The sequence below is a fragment of the Rhinatrema bivittatum genome, chromosome 16 (genome assembly GCF_901001135.1).
Source record: "Rhinatrema bivittatum chromosome 16, aRhiBiv1.1, whole genome shotgun sequence".
NCBI classification, from domain to species: domain Eukaryota; kingdom Metazoa; phylum Chordata; class Amphibia; order Gymnophiona; family Rhinatrematidae; genus Rhinatrema; species Rhinatrema bivittatum.
Window position 1 is genome coordinate 55,838,219 of NC_042630.1, and position 27,501 is coordinate 55,865,719.

The following is a 27,501-nucleotide window of genomic DNA, read 5'->3' on the forward strand; positions in this document are numbered from 1 at the left end:
TGGTGAGGCGGTTGCACTGCAGCCCAAACCGTAACAGGAATGGCCCATTTGCATGAATTTATTCTGAGCAGCGAAGAATTAACTTTTTTGATTAGAGTCACTAGCAGAAGCTGGAGCCTAGATGCCAACAACAGTGCCACATGGGCTTGGCCTCGCTCTCAAGAACTCTCCTGGAAGCAAATGTCTGTTTGGGTGCAGATGGTAATCAACACATCCAGAGACATAAGAATCTCTTGAACAGTAAGTTCATCCTTGATTTGTGTGGCTAAGCCTTGCCAAAACACGGTTGTCAGGCTTTCATCGTTCCAGTGAAGTTCCGCTGCCAGGTTCTGGAACTGAATAGCATACTGGCCCATAGTCTGTGAGCCCTGGCAGAGAGGAATAAGGTCAATCGCAGCAGAGGAGCAACCTAGTTCCTCAACCATTCTCTGGAAATGTGCCATGAAATCAGTGAAATTGTTAAGCAAGGAGTTATTGCATTCCTAAAGCAGGAAAGCCCAAGCCAAGGCCAGACCAATGAGGAGTGAGATAAAATATGCCACTTTAGCCCAGTCTGAAGGAAAACTGGCAGCATGCAATTCAAAAGCTATCTAGCACTGATTCAAGAATCTCCTACAGGCCTTTGGACTCCGGTCATAGCTGGGAGGAGGAGCATGGTGAATAACTGTTGCTTCAAAGAGAAGTTGTGGCACCCGAGGAGCTGCAACTGGAACTGGAGGCTAAACAGATGAATTCTGTGATGGAAGGGCATCCATGTGCTGAGATAAGGTTTGCACTTAAGTGGTAACTGCTGGACTTGCAAGGCCAAACCTTGCAAAAGCTGAAATGCCAGTAAGTCAGTGGAGCTCATGAGCTTCACGATCTGTCACACTGGGGGGTAGTGAGCCCTTGTACCACTGTTAAGATTTATTTTTTTTGTTTTCCTGCTACCTTTTCTTCTTCTCCCCTTCATGATGTCTTAGGATGTTTATGCCACTCGTTTTACCCTTTTACCCCTCTCGTGCTACTTTGAAGACTCAAGCCTCTGGTTTTTGAAGCCTTTGGTGCTCTTGACATGCTTGATGCTGCTCTGCTCCTCTGGTGGTTCCTTGGAGAGCTGCTGCCACTACTCGTAGACTTTTGCCCCTTTACAGATCCTTACACTATACACATTACTCTTGGTGCCACACTGACACTGAGCTCAGAGTAGGCTGCATTGCTTCCCCTTTTGCCTTTAATGGGAAATGAAAAACATATAAACATTTTTTTATTTCTTTGATACTAATGAAACAAAATGGATGTGACCTATGAAATGAAACAATATTATCTCTGCATATACCTAATATAAGAAAATAAGAACATAAGAACATGCCATACTGGGTCAGACCAAGGGTCCATCAAGCCCAGCATCCTGTTTCCAACAGTGGCCAATCCAGGCCAAAAGAACCTGGCAAGTACCCAAAAACTAAGTTTATTCCATGTTACTGTTGCTAGTAATAGCAGTGGCTATTTTCTTTTTTTTATTATTATTATTATTATTTCTTTTTGCATTTTCAATAATACATACAAAACTAATTTTGTACTTGAATACGAAAATTTGAACCTTTCAATCAAATAGAAAAATAATATTTATAAGAATCTTAAATCCTCTATTTCCCCTAGGAAATTACCAGGGCTAAAACAATCTATACAGAGCGAATTACAGGAAAATTTAAACTTTGAGAAAAGTATCACTTAACTCTTCTCAAACACATTTAGAAAGAAACTAATATCTTTAAAACTGTACCTAACCTGATCCTGTATTAGGGGGGTGGGAGTCTAATAACTGCTGTAACTTAGATATTTCAAAAAAGACATATTTATGCTTCATATATTTAAGCTCACATCTGCATGGGTATTTCAAAAGAAATGTAGCACCTCTAGCAATAACCTCTGATTTTAGTTTCAAAAATTATTTTCTTCTATTCTGTTGATCTTGTCAGATCTGGATATATCCAGACCTGACTACCATGAAATGTTTCTAGTCTATTTCTAAAAAATAGATGCAGTATAGTGTCTCTTTCAGAAGAGACTAGAAGTCTCTTCTGAAATGATGGCAGAAGATGACCAAACGGCAGAAGAAGACCAAACGGCCCATCCAGTCTGCCCAGCAAGCCTTCACACTTTTTTTTTTCATACTTATCTGTTACTCTTGGCCCTTAGTAACCTTTTTGGTTCTATTGTCCTTCCACCTCCGCCATTAATGTAGAGAGCAGTGTTGGAACTGCATCTAAGTGAAATAGCTTAATTATTTAGGGGTATTAACCACCGCAATAAGCAATAAGCAAGCTACACCCATGCTTATCTGTTTACCCAGATTATGTAATTCAGTCCTTGTTAGTTGTTGCCTGTATATAGATCCACCTCTCTACATTCCCCCCTGCCGTTGGAGCAGAGAGCCATGCTGGCTATACATTGAAAGTGAAATATCAGTCTTGCTCCCCTGCCGTTGAAGCAGAGAGTTATGCAAGATATGCATTGAAAGTAAAGTGTCAGTCTTTCTCCCCTACCATTGAAGCAGAGAGCCATGCTGGATATGCGTGAAGTATCAGTCTTTCTCCTCTGCTGTTGAAGCAGAGAGCTATGCTTTATATGCATTGAAAGTGAAGTATCAGGCTTATTTGGTTTGGGGTAGTAACCGCCGTAACAAGTAAGCTACTCCCCACTTTTTTTCTGAATACAAATTGTTTTTTCCACATTTCCTCTTGCCGCTGAAGCTTAAAGCAATGTTGGAGTCGCATTAACCGTGTGTATGTTTATTTAACAAGGATATTATCTCCAGGTAGTAGCTGTCATTCCTGTGAGCCACCCGCTCTTCATTCACATCCTCTAGACTTTATGGATCCACAGTGTTTATCCCACGCCCTTTTAAAGTCATTCACAGTTGTGGTCTTCACCACTTCCTCTGGAATGTCATTCCAGGCATCCACCACCCTCTCCATGAAGAAATACTTCCTAACATTGGTTCTGAGTCTTCCTCCCTGGAGTTTTAAATGGTGACCCCTGGTTCTGCTGATTTTATTCCAACGGAAAAGGTTTGTAGTTATCTTTGGATCATTAAAAACTTTCAAGTATCTAAAAGTCTGTATCATATCACCTCTACTCCTCTACTCCTCCTGATACTTCACGCATATCCAGCATAGCTCTCTGCTTCAACGGCAGGGGAGAAGAAAAACTGATACTTCACGCATATCCAGCATAGCTCTTTGCTTCAACGGCAGGGGAGAAGAAAAACTGATACTTCACGCATATCCAGCATAGCTCTCTACTTCAACGGCAGGAGAGAAGAAAAACAACCAATAAGGGCTGAATAACATAGTCTGGGTAAAACAAATAAGCATGGGTGTAGCTTGCTTATTGCGGCGGTTACTACCCCTACTACCCCTAACTAATCAAGCTTGATATTTCACTTGGGTGCAGCTCCATCACTGCTCTCTACATTAATGGTGGGGGTGGAAGGGAAATAGAACCAAAGAGCTAAGAGAAACAGATGAGAAAAAAATGTGTGAAGCTTGTGAGCAGACTGGATGGGCCGTTTGGTCTTCTTCTGCCGTCATTTCTATGTTTCTATGTTTCCTCCATGATGTACATATTTATATTCTTCAATTTCTCCTCATGTCATTCAATGTAGACCATCCACCTTTTTGGTCACCCTTCTCTGGACCGCCTCTATCCTGTATCTGTCTCTTTGGAGATATGGTCTCCAGAACTGAGTGCAGTGCTCCAGGTGTAGCCTCACCAAGGACCTATACAAGGGGATCATCACTTCCCTTTTCTTACTCAATATTCCTCTCTCTCTATGCAGCCCAGCATTCTTCTGGTTTAAGCTATTGCCTTGTCGCATTGTTTTGCCAACTTCAGATTGTTAGACACTATCACCCCAAGGTCTCTCTCCTGCTCTGTGCACATCAGCCCTTCACTCCCCATCGAGTACAGTTCTTTCAGATTTCCACACCCCATATGCATGACTCTGCACTACTTGGCATTGAATCTCAGTTGCCATATCTTCGACCACTCTTCCAGCTTCTTTAAATCCCGTCTCATTCTCTCCACTCCTTCCAGCATGTCCACTCTGTTGCAGATCTTAGTGTCATCCGCAAACAGGCAAACCTTACCTTCTATCTCATCTGCTATGTCACTCACATAGATATTGAACAGGACCAGTCCCAACACCGATCCTTGCGGCACTCCACTTAACACCGCTCTCTCTTCAGAGTAGGTTCCATTTATCATCACACATTGTCGTCTGTCTGCCAACCAGTTTGCAATCCAGGCCACCACCTCGGCACACACTCCTAAGCTTCTCATTTTATTCACCAGCCTCCCATGTGGGACCGTATCAAAAGCCTTGCTGAAATCCAAGTAGATGATGTTGATCTCTCATCTCTCCTCAGTATATCTCTTATCTCTCATCGGTATATCTGATAGGGATGTGAATCGTTTTTCAATGATTTAGATTATTGTCCCGATAAGTTTTAAAATATCATTGATCAGTAAAGCATGTGATACAATAGAAATTCCCCCGATTTATGGTGAAAAATTGTTTTTTTTTTTGTTAGTGCGCACTAATGGGAGTTAGTGTGCGCTAACACGAAGTTAGTGCACATTAACCATTGTTAGTGCGCACTAACAGAAAATGATACAATTTGACACTTTTCAGGTCAGTTAAGGTCAGTTTAGGAATAAATATGTATTCCTATTGGCTGCCCTTTTATTTATTGATGTTACCAAGGTTCCCACTGACGTGATGGTTTAACATATGGGGGATGGGAAATGGAAACAGTTGGTAGCTTGACAAAAAAAGTAATGTGATCAGTCAGTGTGACTAGAACTTGTGACCTATCCCTGATTCTGGGAGTGTTGTGATCTTCCTGCATGCAGTGCCGTATCCCTGATACCGCGAGTGTTGTGATCTTCCAACACGCAGTGCCCTATCCCTGATACCGGGGGTGTTGTGATCTTCCTGCACGCAGTGCCCTATCCCTGATACCGGGAGTGTTGTGATCTTCTTGCATGCAGTGCCCTATCCCTGATACCGGGAGTGTTGTGATCTTCCTGTACGCAGTGCCCTATCCCTGATTCTGGGAGTGTTATGATCTTCCTGCACACAGTGCCCTATCCCAGTTACCAGGGGTGCTGTGAGCTTCCTGCACACAGTGCCCTACCCGGTTACCAGGGGTGTTGTGATCTTCCTGCATGCAGTTCCCTATCCCTGATACTGGGAGTGTTGTGATCTTCCTGCACGCAGTGCCCTATCCCTGATACCGGGAGTGTTGTGATCTTTCTGCACACAGTGCCCTATCCCTAATACTGGGGGTGTTGTGATCTTCCTGCACTCAGTGCCCTATCCCTGATACCAGGAGTGTTGTGACCTTCCTGCACACAGTGCCCTATCCCTGATACCAGGTGTGTTGTGATCTTCCTGCATGTAGTGCCCTATCCCTGATACCGGGAGTGTTGTGATCTTCCTGCGTGTAGTGCCCTATACCTAATACCGGGAGTGTTGTGATCTTCCTACATGCAGTGTCCTATCTCTGATACCGGGCGTGTTGTGATCTTCCTACATGTAGTGCCCTAACCCTGATACCGGGATGTGTGCAGGAAGATCACAACACTCCTGGTACCAGGGATAGGGCACTGCATGCAGGAAGATCACAACACCCCCGGTAACAGGGAAAGGGCACTGCATGCAGGAAAATCACAACACCCCCGGTAACCGGGATAGGGCACTGTGTGCAGGAAGATCACAACCCTACCGGTATCAGGAATAGGCACTTAATGCAGGAAGATCACAACACTCCCTGTATCAGAGATAGGGCACAGCATGCAGGAGGATCACAACACTCCTGGTATCAGGGATAGGGCATTGCAAGGTAGAAGATCACAGCTCTCGAGTTCATGCACAGGGCAGTGCAGAGAGGAAGATGACAACACTCCTGGTATCAGGGATAGGGCACTGAGTGCAGGAAGATCACAACACTCCCAGTATCAGGGATAGGGCACTGCATGCAGGAAGATCACAACACTCCCGGTATCAGGGATAGGGCACTGAGTGCAGGAAAATCACAACACCCCCGGTATCAGGGATAGGGCCCTGCATGCAGGAAGATCACAACATTCCCGGTATCAGGGATATGGCACTGCATGCAGGAAGATCACAACACTCCCGGTATCAGGGATACAGCACTGCATGCAGGAAGATCACAACACTCCCGGTATCAGGGATAGGGCACTGCATGCAGGAAGATCACAACACCCCCGGTATCAGGGATATGGCACTGAGTGCATGAAGATCACAACACCCCCGGTATCAGGGATAGGGCACTGTGTACAGGAAGATCACAACACCCCCGGTATCATGGATAGGGCACTGCATGCAGGAAGATCACAACACCCCCAGTATCAGGGATACAGCACTGCATGCATGAAGATCACAACACTCCCGGTATCAGGGATAGGGCACTGCATGCAGGAAGATCACAACACCCCTGGTATCAGGGATATGGCACTGAGTGCATGAAGATCACAACACCACCGGTATCAGGGATAGGGCACTGTGTGCAGGAAGATCACAACACCCCCGGTAACCGGGATAGGGCACTGCGTGCAGGAAGATCACAACATCCCCGGTATCAGGGATAGGGCACTGCGTGCAGGAGGATCACAACACCCCCAGTAACCGGGATAGGGCACTGCGTGCAGTAAGATCACAACACCCCCGGCATCAGGGATAGGGCACTGCGTGCAGGAAGATCACAACACCCCCGGTATCAGGGATACGGCGCTGCATGCAGGAAGATCACAACACTCCCGGTATCAGGGATAGGGCACTGTGTGCAGGAAGATCACAAAACCCCCAGTAACCGGGATAGGGCACTGCCTGCAGGAAGATCACAACACCCCCGGTAACAGGGATAGGGCACTGCATGCAGGACGATCACAACACCCCCGGTAACTGGGATAGGGCACTGCATGTAGGAAGATCACAACACCCCCGGTAACCGGGATAGGGCACTGAGTGCAGGAAGATCACAACCCTCCCGGTATCAGGAATAGGCACTTCATGCAGGAAGATCACAACACTCCCTGTATCAGAGATAGGGCACTGCATGCAGGAGGATCACAACACTCCTGGTATCAGGGATAGGGCAATGCAAGATAGAAGATCACAGCGCTCGAGATCCTGCACAGGGCAGTGCAGAGAGGAAGATGACAACACTCCTGGTATCAGGGATAGGGCACTGCGTGCAGGAAGATCACAACACTCCCGGTATCAGGGATAGGGCACTGCGTGCAGGAAGATCACACCACTCCCAGTATCAGGGATAGGGCACTGCATGCAGGAAGATCACAACACCCCCGGTATCAGGAATACAGCACTGCATGCAGGAAGATCACAACACTCCCGGTATCATGGATAGGGCACTGCATGCAGGAAGATCACAACACCCCTGGTATCAGGAATAGGGCACTGCGTGCAGGAAGATCACAACACTCCTGGTATCAGGGATACGGCGCTGCATGCAGGAAGATCACAACACTCCCGGTATCAGGGATAGGGCACTGCATGCAGGAAGATCACAACACCCCCCGGTATCCGGGATACATCACTGCATGCAGGAAGATCACAACACTCCCGGTATCAGGGATAGGGCACTGCATGCAGGAAGATCACAACACCCCTGGTATCAGGGATATGGCACTGAGTGCAGGAAGATCACAACCCTCCCAGTATCAGTAATAGGCACTTCATGCAGGAAGATCACAACACTCCCTGTATCAGAGATAGGGCACTGCATGCAGGAAGATCACAACACCCCCGGTAACAGGGATAGGGCACTGCATGCAGGAAGATCACAACACCCCCGGTAACTGGGATAAGGCACTGTGTGCAGGAAGATCACAACCCTCCCAGTATCAGTAATAGGCACTTCATGCAGGAAGATCACAACACTCCCTGTATCAGAGATAGGGCACTGCATGCAGGAGGATCACAACACTCCTGGTTTCAGGGATAGGGCATTGCAAGGTAGAAGATCACAGCTCTCGAGATCCTGCACAGGGCAGTGCAGAGAGGAAGATCACAACACTCCTGGTATCAGGGATAGAGCACTGCGTGCAGGAAGATCACAACACTCCCAGTATCAGGGATAGGGCACTGCGTGCAGGAAGATCACAACACTCCCGGTATCAGGGTTAGGGCACTGAGTGCAGGAAAATCACAACACCCCCGGTATCAGGGATAGGGCACTGCATGCAGGAAGATCACAACACTCCCAGTGTCAGGGATAGGGCACTGCGTGCAGGAAGATCACAACACCCCCGGAATCAGTGATAGGGCACTGCGTGCAGGAAGATCACAACACTCCCGGTATCAGGAATAGGGCACTGCGTGCAGGAAGATCACAACACTCCCGGTATCAGGGATACGGCACTGCATGCAGGAAGATCACAACACCCCTGGTATCAGGGATACAGCACTGCAAGCAGGAAGATCACAACACTCCCGGTATCAGGGGATAGGGCACTGCATGCAGGAAGATGACAACACCCCTGCTATCAGGGATATGGCACTGAGTGCATGAAGATCACAACACCCCCAGTATCAGGGATAGGGCACTGTGTGCAGGAAGATCACAACACCCCCGGTAACCGGGATAGGGCACTGCGTGCAGGAAGATCACAACACCCCCGGTATCAGGGATAGGGCACGGCATGCAGGAGGATCAAAACACCCCCTATAACCGGGATAGGGCACTGCGTGCAGGAAGATCACAACACCCCCGGTATCAGGGATAGGGCACTGCGTGCAGGATGATCACAGCACTCCCAGTATCAAGTATAGGGTACTGCATGCAGGAAGATCACAACACTCCCGGTATCAGGGATACGGCACTGCATGCAGGAAGATCACAACACCCCTGGTATCAGGGATACAGCACTGCATGCAGGAAGATCACAACACTCCCGGTATCAGGGATAGGGCACTGCATGCAGGAAGATCACAACACCCCTGGTATTAGGGATATGGCACTGAGTGCATGAAGATCACAACACCCCCGGTAACAGGGATAGGGCACTGTGTGCAGGAAGATCACAACACCCCCGGTAACCGGGATAGGGCACTGCGTGCAGGAATATCACAACACCCCCGGTATCAGGGATAGGGCACTGCGTGCAGGATGATCACAGCACTCCCAGTATCAAGGATAGGGTACTGCATGCAGGAAGATCACAACACCCCCGGCATCAGGGATAGGGCACTGCGTGCAGGAAGATCACAACACTCCCGGTATCTGGGATACGGCACTGCATGCAGGAAGATCACAACACTCCCGGTATCAGGGATAGGGCACAAGTTCTAGTCACATTGACTGATCACATTAATTTTTTTGTCAAGCTACCAACCGTTTCCATTTCCCATCCCCCATATATTAAACCATTACGTCAGTGGGAACCTTGGTAACATCAATAAATAAGAGGGCAGCCAATAGGAATACATATTCATTACTAAACTGACCTTAACTGACCTGAAAAGTGTCAAATTGTATCATTTTCTGTTAGTTTACACTAACAATGGTTAGTGCGCCCTAACTACTGTTAGTGCGCACTAATCGGAAAAACCAATTTTTTACTAAAGAAAATCATGCCAAATACGATTTTCTTCTCCTTCCAGACGAATTTGATCGTTAAGATGATTGGGCACACAATTCACATCCCTAATATCTGTACTAATTGAAGTTTTGATTACTTCAGATAAGTTCAGATTTTCTACCTGTTCTTTTCCCATATACATTTCTCTATCTGATTTCATTGGAATATAGTAAGCTTTCGCTATAGCTGGTAGTGCTTGACTAGGCATCTTTAAAATGTGTCAAATCTTGTTTAGGAAAATTCAATACTCTTAAGTTGGAATATTTCAATTGATTTTCTAAAAATTCCAATTTCTTTTGATTTATTATTTCTGATTTTACCAAATTACTTTGCACACTTTCCATCTTTTCTAGTCTACCTTCACACTTAACCATCTTATTTTGAGATAAAGAAATCATACTTTCCGTATTTATAATTCTTTGTTGAGTATTAACAATAGTTTGCATTAATTTATTTATTGCTAGTTCCAATGATTTAATAGCTAACCATAATGTATCCATTGTTATCTTGGCAAAGCGTCCTCACTGCTTCTGGGGTCTGGGCGGCATCGACCACCCTCAATGCAGTCAGGAAACAAGAAATCCAAACAGGAAAACAGGTAATAGAATCCTCATTGGTCTCCTCCAAGTAATAGAAACCTAGACGGTCTCCGCTCTCTTTCCTCACCCCCAGCAGTGACTATTTTCTAAGTCTAATTAATAGCAGGTAATGGACTTCTCCTCCAAGAAATTATCCAATCCTTTTTTAAACACAGCTATACTAATTGCACTAACCACATCCTCTGGCAAAAAATTCCAGAGTTTAATTGTGCATTGAGTGAAAAAGAACTTTCTCTGATTAGTTTTAAATGTGCCACATGCTAACTTCATGGAGTGCCCCCTAGTCTTTCTATTATCTGAAAGAGTAAATAACCGATTCACATCTACCTGTTCTAGACCTCTCTATCATATCCCCCCTCAGTCGTCTCTTCTGCAAGCTGAAAACTCCTAACCTCTTTAGTCTTTCCTGTTAGGGGAGCTGTTCCATTACCCTTATCATTTTGGTTGCCCTTCTCTGTACCTTCTCCATCGCAATTATATCTTTTTTGAGATGCAGTGACCAGAATTGTATCTCTATCAAATCATGTCCTCTCTTTTCCATTCCTCTTCTCTTAGGTATAAATATTTTGGTACTTAAGTCTAATGAGGTTTATGGCATCCCTTCTTCTTACTGTCCCTTTTTGTCTATTTCTATTAACAATGCTGCCTTCATCACTGAACACAATACTCCAGAAGAGGTGTGAATAGAAAGAAAGGCTGAACTTCTGCCCAGTGCATACATATCTGGGATCACATGAATTTATGGGAACAATTTATTTATCCAAATGCAAACATCAGCTAATCTATAAGTACCCAACCTGGATTAAATGAATGTTACAGAGCCTAAATAGGAATATGGCTGATGCACTGTACTTAGACAAGAATGTCAAATTACACTTTCTATATGTTAAAATTGTTTTTAATTTGATTAAATACAATTTTTACAACTTCTTTATAGTTCTGTGGTTACTGAGTACTCATGTTCTCCTGTTTTAATTATTAAAAAAGAGAATTATCTTATTTATAGATTACTTGTCATTTTCTATAATTCTTATATATTGTCTGTCTTAGGGGAAAACTGCACCATTGTGCTCCTATTTTGCATAATAAAGCTGCCCAAATAACCACTAAGGTGTCATTAAAAAAAAGAAAAGTGCAGTCAGTTAATAATTCTGCTGCCTACACCAAGGTAAAGTTCAAGTTATCCAAAACGTTTAGGACTGCTCTTTGGCATGACCAGACTTTACCTAGATAACTTACGCAGATAATGCTGAATATCAGTGTTACCCAACTAAGTTATCTTGCTAGTTTAGCATCTCCCTAGAATGACCCTGGAACATTTCTGATCTATGTGGGTAAATCATATCCATCTAAAAACGTATCCATATAAATCAACAGCAGTTGCACTACAGGAATTGCAAATCCTACTTTTTTTCTGGCTAAGGTGTGAACTTAAATTGCTCTGTCACTGTAAGAAATAAATTTTTATTGTTTATGTGTTAATTTTAAATGAAAATATATTTAGTTTAGAATTTTAATTTTAATACCTACACTCAGAGTAGGTCTAATAATTTTTCAAAAAATCTTATTTATCCATCTAAAAAGTTATTTTGTCTGGAAAAATATTTTTTAGGAAGAGCAGAAGGTTTCATATAGAGTTCATGTTGGTTATAGAGTTCATGTTGGTTATAATAATTAACCTCCTGCCACCTCCATGTACTTGATTTTTTAAAAATATTTTCTCAATAAAGTCCTAAAATTTCAATGACGTCCGTTTTGTAGTTAATGCTGCTCTATGAGTGGTGAGAAATAGAAACTTTTGAATGAAATTTGTGATTTCTGCTTGAATTTAAGCAGGTACCTTCAGGCCTCTTTGGTGTTGGCTTCCTTGAATGATGAAAATAAATCCCAACACATTCATGTTTCAGATCTGAGTCTTTCTTCAGGGGAATCTCACAGTAGAAATTTCCAACTACCTGGACGATTTACCTCGCTGTGTTGCTCGTCACATCATGCCACTATTTTCACTGCTTCTTTACCGCTCCGTTTCTCAAAACAGATGTCTAGGGATGTCAGCTGTGAGATTCCCCTGAAGAAAGAAATACAAATGTGTCGGGATTTATTTTCATCATTCAAGGAAATCAACACCAAAGAGGCCTGAAGGTACCTGAAATTAACATTCTAAACTAAATATATTTTAATTTAAAATTAACACATAAATGATAAAAAAAATATTTCTTACAGCAACAGAGCAATATTTTGTTCTAGATTTGTTCATGTTCTAAGAGGATTGCTGTTCACAGTGGTGCTTATATAGATTAAGGTGTGAACTTAGCCAGACAGACTATTTAAATATGGAACTCAATATTCATACATTTAAGACTGCAATTAGTTATTTTACCAACATGGGAATACTTGTTAGTTGCCTTTGTTCTGGGTCAGGCAGACATCCAATTTGCCATCCAGGCAGCTAAACTTTCTTTCCAATCAGTCATCAAGACAAAGATTCTTTAAGTTTGAAATTATTTATTGTACAGGTAAATTCTACTTACAATTGTTGCATCTCATATGTAAGCCCCAAGGGAAAGATCTTTGGTAACTGGAGATAGGGTAGCAGGAGGGAGAAGGATATCTCTTGTGTTGCAGGAGTTAGTTTATGGTAGAGGTAGGAAGCATGAGGTATATGAGGCTGATTTAGTCTTCAGAAGAAGGCAGTAAGAAGGTAAAAACCCAATCGTTTCACAGGGTTTTACAGAGCGCTGCTGGCTCAGAAGAAAGCATGGGCAAGATTGAGCTCTCATCGAGAGCTGTTAAAGGAAACACCTACACAAGCTGGGGGCAGGGGGGCAAGGTCCAATGGCAGCGAGCCTAAGGACCATGTGACACAGGGGGAGCATGAAAGACAATCCCTTGAGCATATAAGGCACCTAGGAAGATTCAAGTTAGATTGAGGGACATTCAAGCTCTTCCGAGAGAGAAAGTGGAGGGGGGAGGGAAGGGCAAAGGCTTCTCTTAAAGGCAAAGGCTCACAGACTTTTATCATGGGTTACAAAAAGTGTTTCATTATTAAGAATCCTCAGAAGGGAGGACTGCACTAAACACATTTAAACTACAATATACACAGATTCAAACATGTACCCACTGCTGGGGACAGAACAGCCTTGATCTGAATATCAGTGGTAAGAACCTATTTTTCCTATCGTGTCTCCACTCCAATAGCATCCACTCTTTGAAATCTAAGGAGGCAATTTTAGAAACCTAATTTAAAAGATAGGATCCTAAATCTTCTGGAAATTAACCCATAATTAACTATTTCACTCAAAATTTGGGTTGATTGCTATTATTTTTCCTTGTTTTAAGATAAACAGATACATGAAAAATCTTCAATTCAGAACTTCAGCTGGTGATTTGATTATCTTTGATGATGAGGGGAAATTGCAAATTCAATTTGACATCATAAACTTTCTGATCTTCCGTAGAGGAATTGTCTTGAAAAATCAAGTAGGAAAATTTAATCCATTTGCTCCTCGGGGTCAGCAACTCCTCATCAATGTGAGTGCCATTGGATGGAGTCCAAAATTTACCCAGGTAAGAAATATGCATGCATCCACTTTTAAAAAAGGTTCACAAAACAGATTTTTTTTGTAAATCAGTAAAATATTTTCTAAGTCTTCAAAATTGTTCTGTGAACCTTTTCTCAAAAAATAAAATATGAACTCTATGAATCAACAAACCACATTGGAATATCAATATGTCTGTAAAATCCATGGTTTCTACACTGGTCAAATTCAGAGAAGATACTAAAAATTGGAAAACTCACATTAAATCTGTCAGACAGTTTCCAGATATAGTTGATAACTTCCCCAGCAAATCATAAGCAAGTCCCCACATTTCCAAAATCTTGATTCTTTGAAATTACTGGTTTTGAGTTGAATTTAAATTTCCTGTACAAGGGTAGTATATTTTTAATAGAAATATAATAAATGAAAGCATAAAAATTATCCTTTTATATCTAAGTTTTAGGGATAATATTAGCTGACAGTCATTCAGAAGCACATGCTTCAGAATGATGTATATCTGAAGGATACTAAGAGAACAGGGAAAATAGGACATCCCAGTAGAGAGGATGTAATAAATGCCAAAATGGACCAGGTGTCTTTAAGTAAAGTACAGAAAGATTCCAAATTACCGCATAAGCTGATGAGCAGGTTGTTAATACAAACAAAAAAACATACTTTGAAATGTCTGTATACAAATGCTAGAGGTCTAATCCATAAGATGAGATAATTAGAGAGTATAGCACTGGATGAAGAAGTGGATATCATTGGCATCTCAGAGACCTGGAGAAAGGAGAATAACCAATGGGACACTGTGATACCATGGACACAAATTATGTTGAAATGACAAGATGTATCAAATTGGTGGAAGAGATATTAAAGAGGGCATTGAGTCAAAATAGGATAACAGTTCTACAGGAAACAAAATACAATGTTAAATCTTTATGCAGAGAAATTCCAGGTGGGGGTGTGTTACTGTCTTCCTGGCCATAATGAACTTACAGACAATGAAATGCTAAAATAAATTAGGGAAGCTAATTGTCAGCACAGTATTAATGGCTGATTTCAATTACTCCAGTACTGACTGGCTAAATGTCACATCAGGACATTATAGAGAGGTAAAGTTCCTAGACAAAATAAATGAATGCTTCATGAAGAAACAGGTACAAGGATCAACAAGAGAAAAAACAATTTTAGACCTAGTCCTTAGTGGAACACAGGATTTGGTGGGAGAGGTAACAGTGTTGGAACAACTTGGCAATAGTGATCACAACACAATCAAATATGACTTAATAACTGGAGGGAGACCACTAAAGAAATCTACTGTGACAGCATTTAAGTTTCAAAAAGGTAACTATGAAAAAATGAAGAAAATGGTTAGGATAAAACTGAAAGGAACAATTACAAAGGTTAAGAGTTTAGCTAAGGCATGGGTATTGTTTAAAAATACAATTTTGGAAGCCCAGATTAGATGTATTCCATGCATTAGAAAAGGTGGAAGGAAGGTTAATGACTACTGGCAAGATAAAGTCAGAGAGACTATAATATCTAAAGAAACATGTTTCAAAAATGGAAAAAGGATGTGAATGAAAAAACAGGAAGCAGCATAAGCACTGGCAAGTCAGATGCAGAGCACTGATAAAGCAGGCACAGAGAGAAGTTGAAAAGATGCTTGCAGTGAAAACAAAAACAGGTACATTTTTTTCAGGTACATTTGAGATAAAAAGCCTGCAAGGGAGTCAGTTGGTTCATTAGATGATCAAGGGGTAAAAGGGGCACTTAGAGATGACAAAGCCAGAGCAGAGAGACCAACACCTAAATTTTCAAAACCCAACGTAAAAATTGTTAGGTACGCGCATGGCCGGGCTGAGCACTCACCAAGCACATTGTTAAAACTGCTCGGCCACGTCCATATCTACCGATAGATGCAGAAGTGCTGGGGTTCACAAAATGGGCGGGCCGGGGCAGAGTCTGGATGGGACTGGGGCAGGGCGGGGGTCAGCCAGGACAGCACCATTAGATGATATCCCAGGGAAGCACGCACTGGCAGCTGGCTGACACACAGAAGTTACTTCAGCTCAATAGGAGCAATGAGTAAGTAAACAAAACAATACAGGATAACTAGGATTAGTTTAGGGGTCAGGGAGGAGAGGGGGAAAGGGAGGAAGGGTAGGTATGGGTATAGGAAAGTTCTCTGCCAGTCCATTCCTTAGTTGGAGTAAACTAGGAGGGAACTGGACAAAGGCCCTATCGCATCACCGCGCATACATTACAAAATTCCCCCCTGCCGGTGAGAGTCATGACCCTCCCGCATATGCGAGCACCAATATTAAAATCAGGTGTGCGTGTGCATGCAGGAATCATATTTTATAACATGCGTGTGTATTTTATAATATGGTAGCTGAAGACTGGAGGGTTGGAAATGTAATGCAATTTTTAAAAAGGGTTCAAGCAGTGATCTAGGAAATTACAGGCTAGTTAGTCTGATGTCTGTGCCAGGCAAAATGGTAGAAACCACACTATCATAAAGAACAAAATTGCTGAACATAGTTTAATGCAGGAGTGGGCAATTCCGGTCCTCGAGGGCCGCAAACCGGTCAGGTTTTCAGGATATCCCTAATGAATATGCACGAGAGAGATTTGCATGCACTCTGCCTCAGTCGTATGTAAATCTTTTTCATGCATATTCATTAGGGATATCCTGAAAACCCTACCGGTTTGCAGCCCTCGAGGACCGGAATTGCCCACCCCTGGTTTAATGGAATAAAACCAACATGGATTTAGCTAAATGAAGTCTTTCCTCACAAATTTGCTATATTTTTTTGAGGGCATAAATATACATATGGATAAAGGTGAGCCAGTCGATATTGTGTATCTGGATTTCCAAAAAACATTTGACAAAGTCCCTCTTGAGAGAGGAAATTTAAAAATCATCAGAAGGGGGCAGTGTGCTGTTGTGGATTCCCAAGTGATTAAAAGACAGAAAAGAGAGAGCAGGGCTAAATGTTAAATGTTCCCAATGGATATAGGTGTAGTGGAGTATCTCAGGGATCTGTTCTTTGATCACTGCTTTCTAGAGATGTGATTCAGCTGAACCTAAAAAAAAGGGTCGGGAGGGTGGGGGAGGCTAAGGAGGGTCGATTTAAAGGGTTGGGTGTTTTGGTTTTTTTTTATCGGGCCATCGGCGCCATTTTAATTAGTGGCAGCCAAAATGGCGCCGATGGCCCGAGAGCGGGAGATCGCACCGTGACCCCCCCCCCCCCTACTGGACCACCAGGTAATTTAACATTTTGGGGGGGTTCGGGAGGGTGAGGAGGGTAAGGAATTGGTTTTAAAGGGTCGGGGTGTGTTTAGGGGTTGTTTTGGTGTGCCGGTTTTCCTGCCCTCCCCCAAATAATTCCTGTGCCCTATTTAACGATACAATACAAATGCCCCTGACGAGAAATCGGGGGCATTTTTATTGTATCGTGCACTCTAACGATTTAGGACGATTTTAAAATTATCTGACGATAATTTTAATTGTTCAGAAATGATTCACATCCCTAATAATTATATTCACTGAACCTCAATCATCGTTTCCTCTCCAGTTACATAAAAAATGCTTTCCCGTACCTCATCTACCATGCTGTCTTATTTAAAAAAGCTAAACCACATGTAAAATCCAAAGGAACAGAACCTAAAGGTAAAATTAGGGATGTGCATTTGTTTGAAATGAAGTGAACATAACAGAATTTCCTGTTTTATTTCAGATTGTTTTTAACATGAAAAAAAATAAGGAAAATGAATGAAATTTTGTTTTGCTTTGTTTCTTTAAAAAGTTATCACTGCCACCAAAAGATAAAGATCCAACCCATTTCTCACCTCTGATCCCCTTCAATTCCTCTCACCACATTTTAGCTTTTCCATGGTGAAGGGGCAATCCCCAGACCCTGCACGACAGGTGGTTTGCATATAAATTGCATTGGGAGACCGAGGCCAGGACCATTGTTAATTACTTCTGGTGCCATCTTACATGGAACAAATTAACTAATACAGCTGGGAATAAAAGGATGAGGCAATGGGAATCTCTGATGGGAACCAGCAAACAAAAAGAAAAAATATATAGAAAACAAAAATATCTGTGCACATCCCTAAGGAAAATTTGATACCTCAGACATCTGATAATAAGAACATAAGAACATAAGATATGCCATACTGAGTCATACCAAAGGTCCACCAACCCCAGTATCCTGTTTCCAACAGTGGCCATTACAAGTCACAGGAACCTGACTGGTACCCAAACTTTAAATACATCTCAAACTACAATTGCTTACTAATTAATAGGGGTGTGCATTCGTTTTCGACATATTGTGAATCCGCAATGTATATGCCATATTTGTTGTATTTGTGGGGGTTCCGAAACGTATGGCAAACCTCCCTGAATACAACGGATCACCAACGAATAGGTGATAGGTTATTTTTCCCTATGTGCATAATTTTTCCCTTTACCACATTAAATTTCATCTCCCATTTGGAATCCCAATCGTCCGGTCTCCCAGGGTCCTCCTTCAATTTATCACAATCCACTTGACATTTAACTACTATGCATAATTTTGTGTCATTCACAAATTTGATCACCTCACTCATTGTACCCTTTCCCACATTACTTATAAATACATTAAAAAGCACCAGTCAAAGTACAGATCTCTGATGCACTCCACTGTTCACCTTTGTCCACTGTGAAAACTAACCTTTTAATCCTACTCTCTGTTGCCTATCTTTTAACCAGCTTGAAATCCACAAAAGGACATTGCCTTCTAAGCCATGACATTTTAGTTTTCTTAGAAGCCTGTCATGCAGGACTTTGTCGAACACTTCTGACCACATGTTTATTCACCCCTTCAAAAAAATAGGAGGAGGGAGAAGGGAGGAGGGAGGAGGGAGGAGTTCATAGTCCACTGTTCTAACCACTAGGCTAGGAATAGCCTAGTGGTTAGAGCAGTGGACTATGAACTAGGAGACCAAGGTTCAAGTCCCGCTGTCACTCCTTGTGACCTTGGGCAAGTCACTTTACCCTACATTGCCTCAGGTACAAAAACTTAGATTGTAAGCCCTCTGGGGATAGAGAAATACCTACAGTACCTGAATGTAAACCGGTGTGATATCTCAATTGAGATGAATGTCGGTATATAAAAATAATAAATAAATAAATAAATAAATAAATATAGGAGTGTTAGGATCTGTTAGTGGGTGGGCCCTATAGCCAAGGTGAGAGATGGAACCGCCCACAGGGAGGAGTCCCCACTGAGCCTCACTGTCAGGAGGCAAGTTCTCGGCTGTAGGTTCAAATCCAGCATGTACAGAAGAGAAGAGTGAGAGTGACCCCGGGAGGTGGAACGATGGGACTTCAGACTCAATGAGGGGATTCCTCATGTTCTTCCCAGTGGAGAGAAGTGGAACTACCTGAGGAGTGGGTAACCGCAGAGTAAAACAGTCCCTGTGATGCCACAAGTCCGTAGAGCAAGGGAGCCTGCGGGGATGCCTCACAGGATCAATCATGGTAGTGGTCCGTGGTGCAAGGTACGCCGACAAGGTCCTCTAGTGATGTTAAGCAGGTCCAAGAAGCGGGGTACACTGGCGAGGGCTCCTCAAGTGATGGCATGGCAGTGGTCCGCAAAGCGGTGTACACCGGTGAAGGTTCTACTGAAAGAGCATGGCAGTGGTCTGTAGACGATATCACAGAGAAGGCCCATGGAGTGGGGTACTCACAGGAGTTGTAGGAGAGTAGAGGTTCCGTGTGAAGCCTCTGGGAATGAGGCAAGTAGAGTCCGAGGTGACGGCCCTCCAAGGAGCGGATAGCCGAGAGAACGGATAGGGCCACCGAGGAGCAGGTACCCAATAGCCTCACTCCAAGGAAGCAGGAACCGGAATGAAGCTCAGATGCAGAGGTACATTTCTACCTCCTTCCTTCGCACCCTCCTCATCCCTTCCCCTCCCCGTTTCTCCCTCTCCAGCCTGCCAACCCTCTTGCCGCATTTTATTGTATTTTCCTCCTTCAGTTCATTGTAAACCGGCATGATGTGCCTTACGAATGTCGGTAAAGAAAAGCTAATAAATAAATAAATAAATAAATAAATACATGGATTCAGCAAGACGGAACTCGTTGCCAAGTCATAGGCTGACTGGGTCAGTTGGATTAAGTATCCGTGGTGCATGATGTCATCCGGAGGGACGCCCCTGAGGTTCTTGCCATGACATTGTTAAAGCTGGCCGGGGAGCACGCGCCTCGGTGGCCCTGAGGGCAAGATGGCCATCAGCAGCATCTGTGCCGCCCAGGGAGGTCTTGGAATAAAGGATGGTAGGCCGGTTGCAGCTGGCAGAGGCCACGAGTTCCCCCATTGGAGCCAATGCAGCAAAGAAAGAGGTGAGCAATAGCGGTCACAGCCACTTGTGACTGCAGAACAGAACAATATCCCCCTTCTTATGATTCCCCCCCTTGGGGTTTGAGTTTTCTTGGGTGAGAAGCATGAAACTGCTTGATCTTTATCGAGAATGTTGGCTGCTGGTTCCCAGCTATTCTATTCGGGCCTGAATCCTTGCCATGAGATTAGGTATTCCCATCACTTTCCACGCTTCCAAACATCTAGGATTTCCTGTACCTGATATGTAATGTTCTCCTCTGACACCAGAGTTTGGGGCTTGGGTGCCCTCTTAGAGAATTCAGACAATATGAGAGGCTTTAATAACGATATGTGGAAGGCATTATGAATCTTGTGTGATGCCGGCATGTGAAGACTGTACTTAACTGGACCCAAGCGTGAAGTATGGAGAAGGGTCCAATGTATCCTGGAGCAAATCATGCAGAAGGCAGTTTCAGGTGGATAAAATGGGTGCTGAGTCACTCCTTGTCTCCAGGGTTGAATTGATGAGCTGCCCGATGATGGGCATCATAAAATTTCTTCAACTTCAGAGCAGCTTGCTGTAGAAGTCATTTTGTATCTTCCCAGTGTTGATGCAACCCTTGAGCAGAGGTTTGCACTGCAGGAGAAGCCACAGACATAGGCAGCAGAAGCGGAGGCAGGTGCTGACGTCTGTAGACTACTTCAAAGAGTGAAGACCCAGTGGATGTGGACTGATGAGAGTTCAAGGCAAACTCAGCCCAGGGCAGTAGTTCAGACTAGTCATCCTGACAGGAATTTACGTATGCCTGGAGGAACTGCTTCAGAGTTCGATTGGTTCTCTCTGTCTGTCCATTGGCCTGCAGGTGATAGGCCGATGTAAGGTCCAAGGCAATGTAAAATTTCTTACATAGGGACCTCCAGAACTTTGCCATAAATTGCATTCCCTGGTCATAGAATATATGCCTCAGGAGTCAATGAAGACGAAAGATGTGGTGAATAAACAATTTTGCCAACTCCAGGGCAGAAGGGAGACCAGGTAGAGTCACGAAGTGAGCCATCTTTGAAAATCGGTCAATGGTAACCCAGATGGTGTTGTAGCCACTAGAGGGAGGAAAATCCACTATAAAATCTGTTACAATATGTGTCCACGGTTCACTGGGTGTAGAAAGTGGTTTCAAGAGACCTCAAGGATGACCCGTCAGTGGCTTCTGACGGGAACAAACAGTTAAATTCAGAAAAATGCTAAAGACCTGGCTCTTTCACCAGGCTTTCCCTGATTAATTTCCTCGCTTGACCACTTCACACCTCCCCTCACCTCTTGGTCCTCTCTTCGATCCATGACACCTCTCAATTGTTCTCTGATGATTCCATGTAACCACATACTACTGCTGTATATTTGTAGATATGTTTTTTCCATTTTGCCTATTGTTCCTTTTTAGTTTTCATTTTGCTAAGTTTTGCTTCTCTGTGCTTGCTATCGTATTTATCAGTTGCCCCGTTTCCCCATCCCTGTTCATTGTAATTTTCCACCTTTTTCTTTAAAATGTAAACCGATATGATGTGTATTTTAATGTCAGTTTAGAAAAGCTGTTAAATAAATAAATAAACAGGTGGGACATGACTCCACGTATGCTTGAGTATTTTTTTTCATAGTTGGCCACCAGTAGAACCTCTGGAGTGTTGAGAGGTTTCGAGCTTTGCCCGGGTGAGCTGCCAACAAGGAGTTGTGCACCCAGCGGAGGATTTTCCAATGAAGAGGATGGGGAACCACCGATTTTCCAGCTGGTACAGTGAATGTGGTGAAGAGAAAAACTTTGGTTGGATCGATGATGTGTCGGGGAACGTCCGGAACATCCACTGTGGTGAAGGACTGAGACAGGGCATCGGCTTGAGTGTTCTTGTCAGTCGGCTGATATCATAGCAGGAAATTGAACTGAGTAAAGAAGAGTGACCAGCGAGCCTGTCTGTGGTTGAGGCACTGTGCATGATGCAAGTACTTGAGGTTCTTGTGGTCCATATATACTGTGATCTGGTGTTGGGCTCCTCAAGCCAGGGACGCCATTCTTCAAAAGCCAGTTTTATTGCCAGTAATTCCTTGTCCCTGATTCCATAATTACGCTCTGTGGGCAAGATGCATCGAGAAAAGAATGAGCAGGGGTGCAAGGTTTGATTGGCTGAGAGGTGGCTGAGTACCGCACCTACTCCAACATCCGATGTGTCGACTTCGATGATGAAAGGTCTCCGGGGATCCGGGTAACATAGGCATGGTTCACATAGAAAGGAATCTTTTAAGTTTTGAAAGGCCAACATGGCCTCAGAGGACAAGTGAGAGGGGTTGGCTCTCTTATGAGTCACAGCTGTAAGTGGAGCAGTCAGCGTAGAATAGTGTGGGATGAATGACCAGTAGTAGTTAGTGAATCCCAGGAATCTACGAAGCGCCTTGAGGCCCGTGGGCTGAGGCCAATCCTTGATGCTCTTGGTTTTCTGTGGGTCCATTTGGAAGCCCTGGCTTCAGATGACATAGCCTAGAAAAGGGAAAATCTCCTGTTCAAAGGATCACTTCTCCAGCTTGGCATATAAATGGTTGTCCCTGAGACACTGAAGAACATTGCAGACATTTTGGCGATGGCTCTGGAGGTCCTGCGAGAATTCCAGGATGTCATCCAAGTAGACTACGACACAACAGTAGAGCATGTCTCTAAATACTTCATTCATCATATTCTGAAACACCGCTGGGGTGTTACGCAGGCCGAAAGACATTACCAGGTATTTGAAATGGTCATCTCATGAATTAAAAGTGGTTTTCCATTCGTCTCCCTTGCGGATCCGGACCAAGTTGTAAGCTTCCCTCAGGTCAAATTTGGAGAAAATATTGGCCCCCTGGAGCCTGTCAAACAGTTCAGAGATTAGTGGCAAGGGGTACCAGTCCTTTTGGGTAATCTCATTTAGGCCACAGTAATCTATGCACGGCCGGAGGGAGCCATCCTTCTTGTTTAAGCAGAGCTAGCCCGCTATAGTTGTTCAATATGTCAGACTGGGGGAGGTATCAGAGTGCAGCCTCTCCTAGTTTGTTGGCGACATGAGTATTCTCTAGGGTGGCTCTAGAGATGTCTTAGACACAGTTATAGATATCTGGAAGGGGGAAAATTGAGGAGTGTTTCCTCATGGTTCTGTGATTTGTGTCATCAATATCGTTTGCTGTATTATGTTTGCTTGTCTGTTATCGGCAAAGTTTCATATTGTGTCTGAGGATCACTCAATAAAAATTGTATTACAAAAAAAAAAAAAAGAACCCCATTCCAGCAGGAGATTTGGAAGGCCAGATAAAGCCTTCTGCCAAATTTTCTTGTATATAGGCCGACGTGGCATTAGTTTCACAAGTAAAATTGGGTACACTCTTCCACGAGGAGGCTCATTTGGGTAGCAAATTTATCGCACAATCAAAAGAACGGTGGGGAGGTAAGGTGTCCGCAGCCTTCTTCGAAAACACATCGATGTAAGTGGAGTATTGTGATGGGAGACCTGGAAGAGAAGTTGTGGTAACAAAACAGGGCAAGGGTGTCACTACCTACAAGCATTTTGCATGATAGGAGCTGCCCCATTTGGATAGTTGTAAGGTGTTCAAATTGAATTGGGGAGTATGCTGTTTTACCATGGCAGCCCAAGATCCACAGGGTGGATCACCTTGTCCAATACCAGAAAGGAGATGGTTTCCATATGCAAGGATCCGGTGCGAAGCTGAATAGGGATGGTGGAGCAGGTAACTTCACCAGGTAGTGGTTCTCCATGGATGGAGGAGAGCAGTAGTGGCATTGGAGTGTGGACAGTAGGAATTCGGAGATGCTCCACCAGCTATCAGAGGATGAAATTTCCACCAGCTCCAGAATCCACCAAGTCTATGGTGTGAAATTCTAAAGTGTCTGAGTTGAGCGATACAGATAGCGTTAGTAGAGGAGAGGGTGATGTTAGGCCTTGGAGAAGTCCTCCGGCAGAGCCTAGGCCTGAATGTTTTCCAGACAGAGTGGACAGGAGGATACCGCATGTCCAGGTTGGCCACAATACATACACAGGCCTGAATGTAGATGACAATGCTTCTCTTTTGAGGACAGGTGACTGCGACCCATTTGCATGAGCTCCTCTTGTTCGGTAACTTGTGGAGCAGTGGTCTCTGTAGACTGTGCTGAGTGATTGCGGGGATTACCTGAAGTCGTCCTCTTGGGTCCTCAGGTCTCGTGTGAGCATTCATGAAGCCGGCGGTCAATATGGCCGGCGAGGTCCATGAGAGAGTCCAAGGTGTCCGGGAGCTCTCATGCCACTACCTCATTCTTGATATGTGGAGTAGACCCTCGAGAAAGATGGCACGCAGGAAGACCAGGTCCCAGCGCAGCTCAGCTGCAAGAGTGCTAAACTCAATGGCATAGTTGATCAGGGTTCTAGAACCTTTTTGCAGGTGCAGTAGTGCGGAACCGGTGATGGACTTGCGAGCTGGGTCATCGAAGATGGAGCGAAACAGGGCAAGGAAGCCTGGCAGATCATGAAGGATCGGGTCCGCTTGCTCCCAAAGGGGAGATGCCCAGGCCAATGCCTGTCCATCCAGAAGTGATAGAATGTATGTCGTCTTAGACACTATGTCAGGGAAGTATGCAGGTTGTAGAGAAAAGTGCATATTGCACTGGTTCAGGAAGCATCTACAGGACAAGGGGTCACCTGAAGAGGTGTTGACGGCAGGGGCACTATTGGCCGGAACGGTGGTGCCTGTGGTGTGGAACTCAACTTGGTAGCTGCAGCGGCAGTGTCCAGCCGTGTATTTAAGTAATGGCATTAGCCAAATTCTCCAGAATCTTCTGTTGTTCTGAAATACGTTGGCCTAGGCCAGGGATGGCCTGGTGGGCCAAGATCTGTGTTGGGTCCATGGACTTGGCAATCTGTTAGGATCTGTTAGTGTGTGGGCTCTATGGCCGAGGTGAGAAATTGAACCGCCCACATGGAGGAGTCCCCACTGAGCCTCACCGTCTGGAGGCAAGGTCTCAGCTGTAGGTTGGAATCCAGCAGGTACAGAAGAGAGGAGTGAAAGTGACCCCGTGAGATGAAGCCACGTGACATCAGCCAAGGGGCTGACATCAGACTCAACGAGGGGATTCCTCAACTTCTTCCCAGTGGTGAGAAGCGGTACTACCTGAGGAGCGGATGGCCGCAGAGTAAAACAGTCCCTGTAATGCCACAAGTCCATAGAGCAAGGGAGCCTGCGGGGGTGCCACAAGTCCATAGAGCAAGGGAGCCTGCTGGGGTGCCTCACAGGTTGTGGTCCGCGGTGCGGGGTACGCCAACAAGGTACTCTAGCGATGTTAAGCAGGTCCGAGAAGCAGGGTACACCAGAGAGGGTTCCTCAAGTGATGGCACAGCAGTGGTCCACGAAGCGGGTACATCGGCGAGGATTCCTCTTAAGATGGCACGGCAGTGGTCCATGAAGCGGGGTACACCGGCGAGGGTCCTTCAAGTGGTAGCATGGTAGTGGCCTGCAGCGCGGGGTAAACCGGTGAAGGTTCTACTGCAAGAGCATGGCAGTGGTCTGTAGAAGATGTCACAGAGAAGGCCCATGGAGTGAGGGTACTCACAGGAGCTGTAGCAGAGTAGAGGTTCCGGGTGAAGTCTCCGGGAACATGGCAAGTAGAGTCAGAGGTGACGGCCCTACAAGGAGTGGATAGCCCAGAGACAGGATAGGGCCCCCGAGGAGCGGGTACCCGATAGTCTCACGCCAGGGAAGCCAGAACCGGAACAAAGCTAAGATGCGAAGGTAAATGGATTCAGCAAGACGGAACTCGTTGGCAAGTCATAGGCTGATTGGGCCAGTTGGCATAAGTATTCATGGTGCATGATGTCATCCAGGGGGGACGTCTCCAAGGTTCCCGCCATGATGTCATTAAAGTTGGCTGAGGAGTGCGTGTGCGTGCCTAGGTGGCCCTGAGGGAAAGATGGCCATCAGCGGCATCTGTGCTGCCCAGGGAGGTCCGGAATGAAGGCTGGTAGGCCAGCTGCAGCTGGCAGAGGCCACGAGTTCCCCCAGTGGAGCCAATGCAGCAAAGAAAGAGGTGAGCAATAGCAGTCGCAGCCACCTGAGACCGCGGAGTGTAACAAGATTTGTGAGGCATGACTTCCCTTGGGTAAATCCATGCTGGCTGTGTACCATTAAACCATGTCTACCTAAATGTTTTGTGATTTTATTCTTTAAAACAATTTCCATGATATTTCCAGGTACTGAAGTAAGACTCACTGGCCTATAGTTTCCCGGATCACCCCTGGAGCCCTTTTTAAATATCAGGATTATATTTGCCATCTTCCAATCTTCAGGTACAATGGATGATGAGAGGGTGGTGGGTGCCTGGAATGCCCTTCCAGAGGAAGTGGTGAAGACTAAAACTGTGAAGGAATTTAAAGGGGTATGGGATAAACACTGTGGATCTCTAAAAGGCTAGAGGATGGGAATAAATAAAAAAGCTAAACCAGCACAGGGCGGCAGTTACTACCCTTAAGAGAAACATGGGGGTAACCGGCACGGAGCGGCAGCTACTACCCTTAAGAAAAACATGGGGGAAACCTGCACGGAGCGGCTGTTACTATCTTGGGAAGCTTGCTGGGCAGACTAGATGGACCATTTTGGTCTTTTTCTGCCATCATTACTATGTTACTATGTATGTTTCTATGATTTTAAAGATAGATTATAATTGTATTGAAATAGGTCTGAAATTTTATTTTTTTGTTTCTTTCAGAACCCTGGGGTGTTTGCCATCCAGTCTAGGTGATTTAATACTCTTCAGTTTGTCAATCTGGCCTACCATCATCCAGATTCACCATGATCTGGTTTAGTTCATCTGAGTCATCACCCTCGAAAACTGTCTCTTGAATGGGTATCTCCCCAACATTCTCTTCAGTAAACACCAAAGCAATGAAATTGTTTAATCTTTCCATGATGGCCTTATCTTCCCTAAGTGCCCCTTTAACCCCTTGATCATCTAATGGTCCAAATGACTCCCTCGCAGGCTTTCTGATTTGGATATATTTTAAAAAGGTTTTATTGTGAATGTTTGCTTCTACAGCCAACTTCTTTTGAAATTCTCTCTTAGCCTGTCTTATCAATGTCTTACATTTAACTTGCAAGTGTTTAGGCTTAATCCTATTTTGAATGAAGATCTTTTGGCTAAAATAGCCTCTTTCACCTCACTTTTTAACTATGCAGGAAATTGTTTAAACTTCCTTCCACCCATTGGCCTATCGGGGGATCGGGCTTCCCCCGGTGGGCTGGTCTAGCTGGTCACG

General features: G+C 44.5%; 1 protein-coding gene across 1 annotated transcript in view; it reads left to right on the top strand.

The window, feature by feature from the left end:
* Positions 1 to 27,501, top strand: part of LOC115077701 (vomeronasal type-2 receptor 26-like) — a 134,117-nt gene that overhangs the window by 93,489 nt on the left and 13,127 nt on the right. The window contains exons 7-8 of the mRNA XM_029579991.1: positions 13,611 to 13,821; positions 19,609 to 19,619. Of these exons, the coding sequence (XP_029435851.1) occupies positions 13,611 to 13,821; positions 19,609 to 19,619 (222 nt within the window). The remainder of the gene's footprint in view (positions 1 to 13,610; positions 13,822 to 19,608; positions 19,620 to 27,501) is intronic.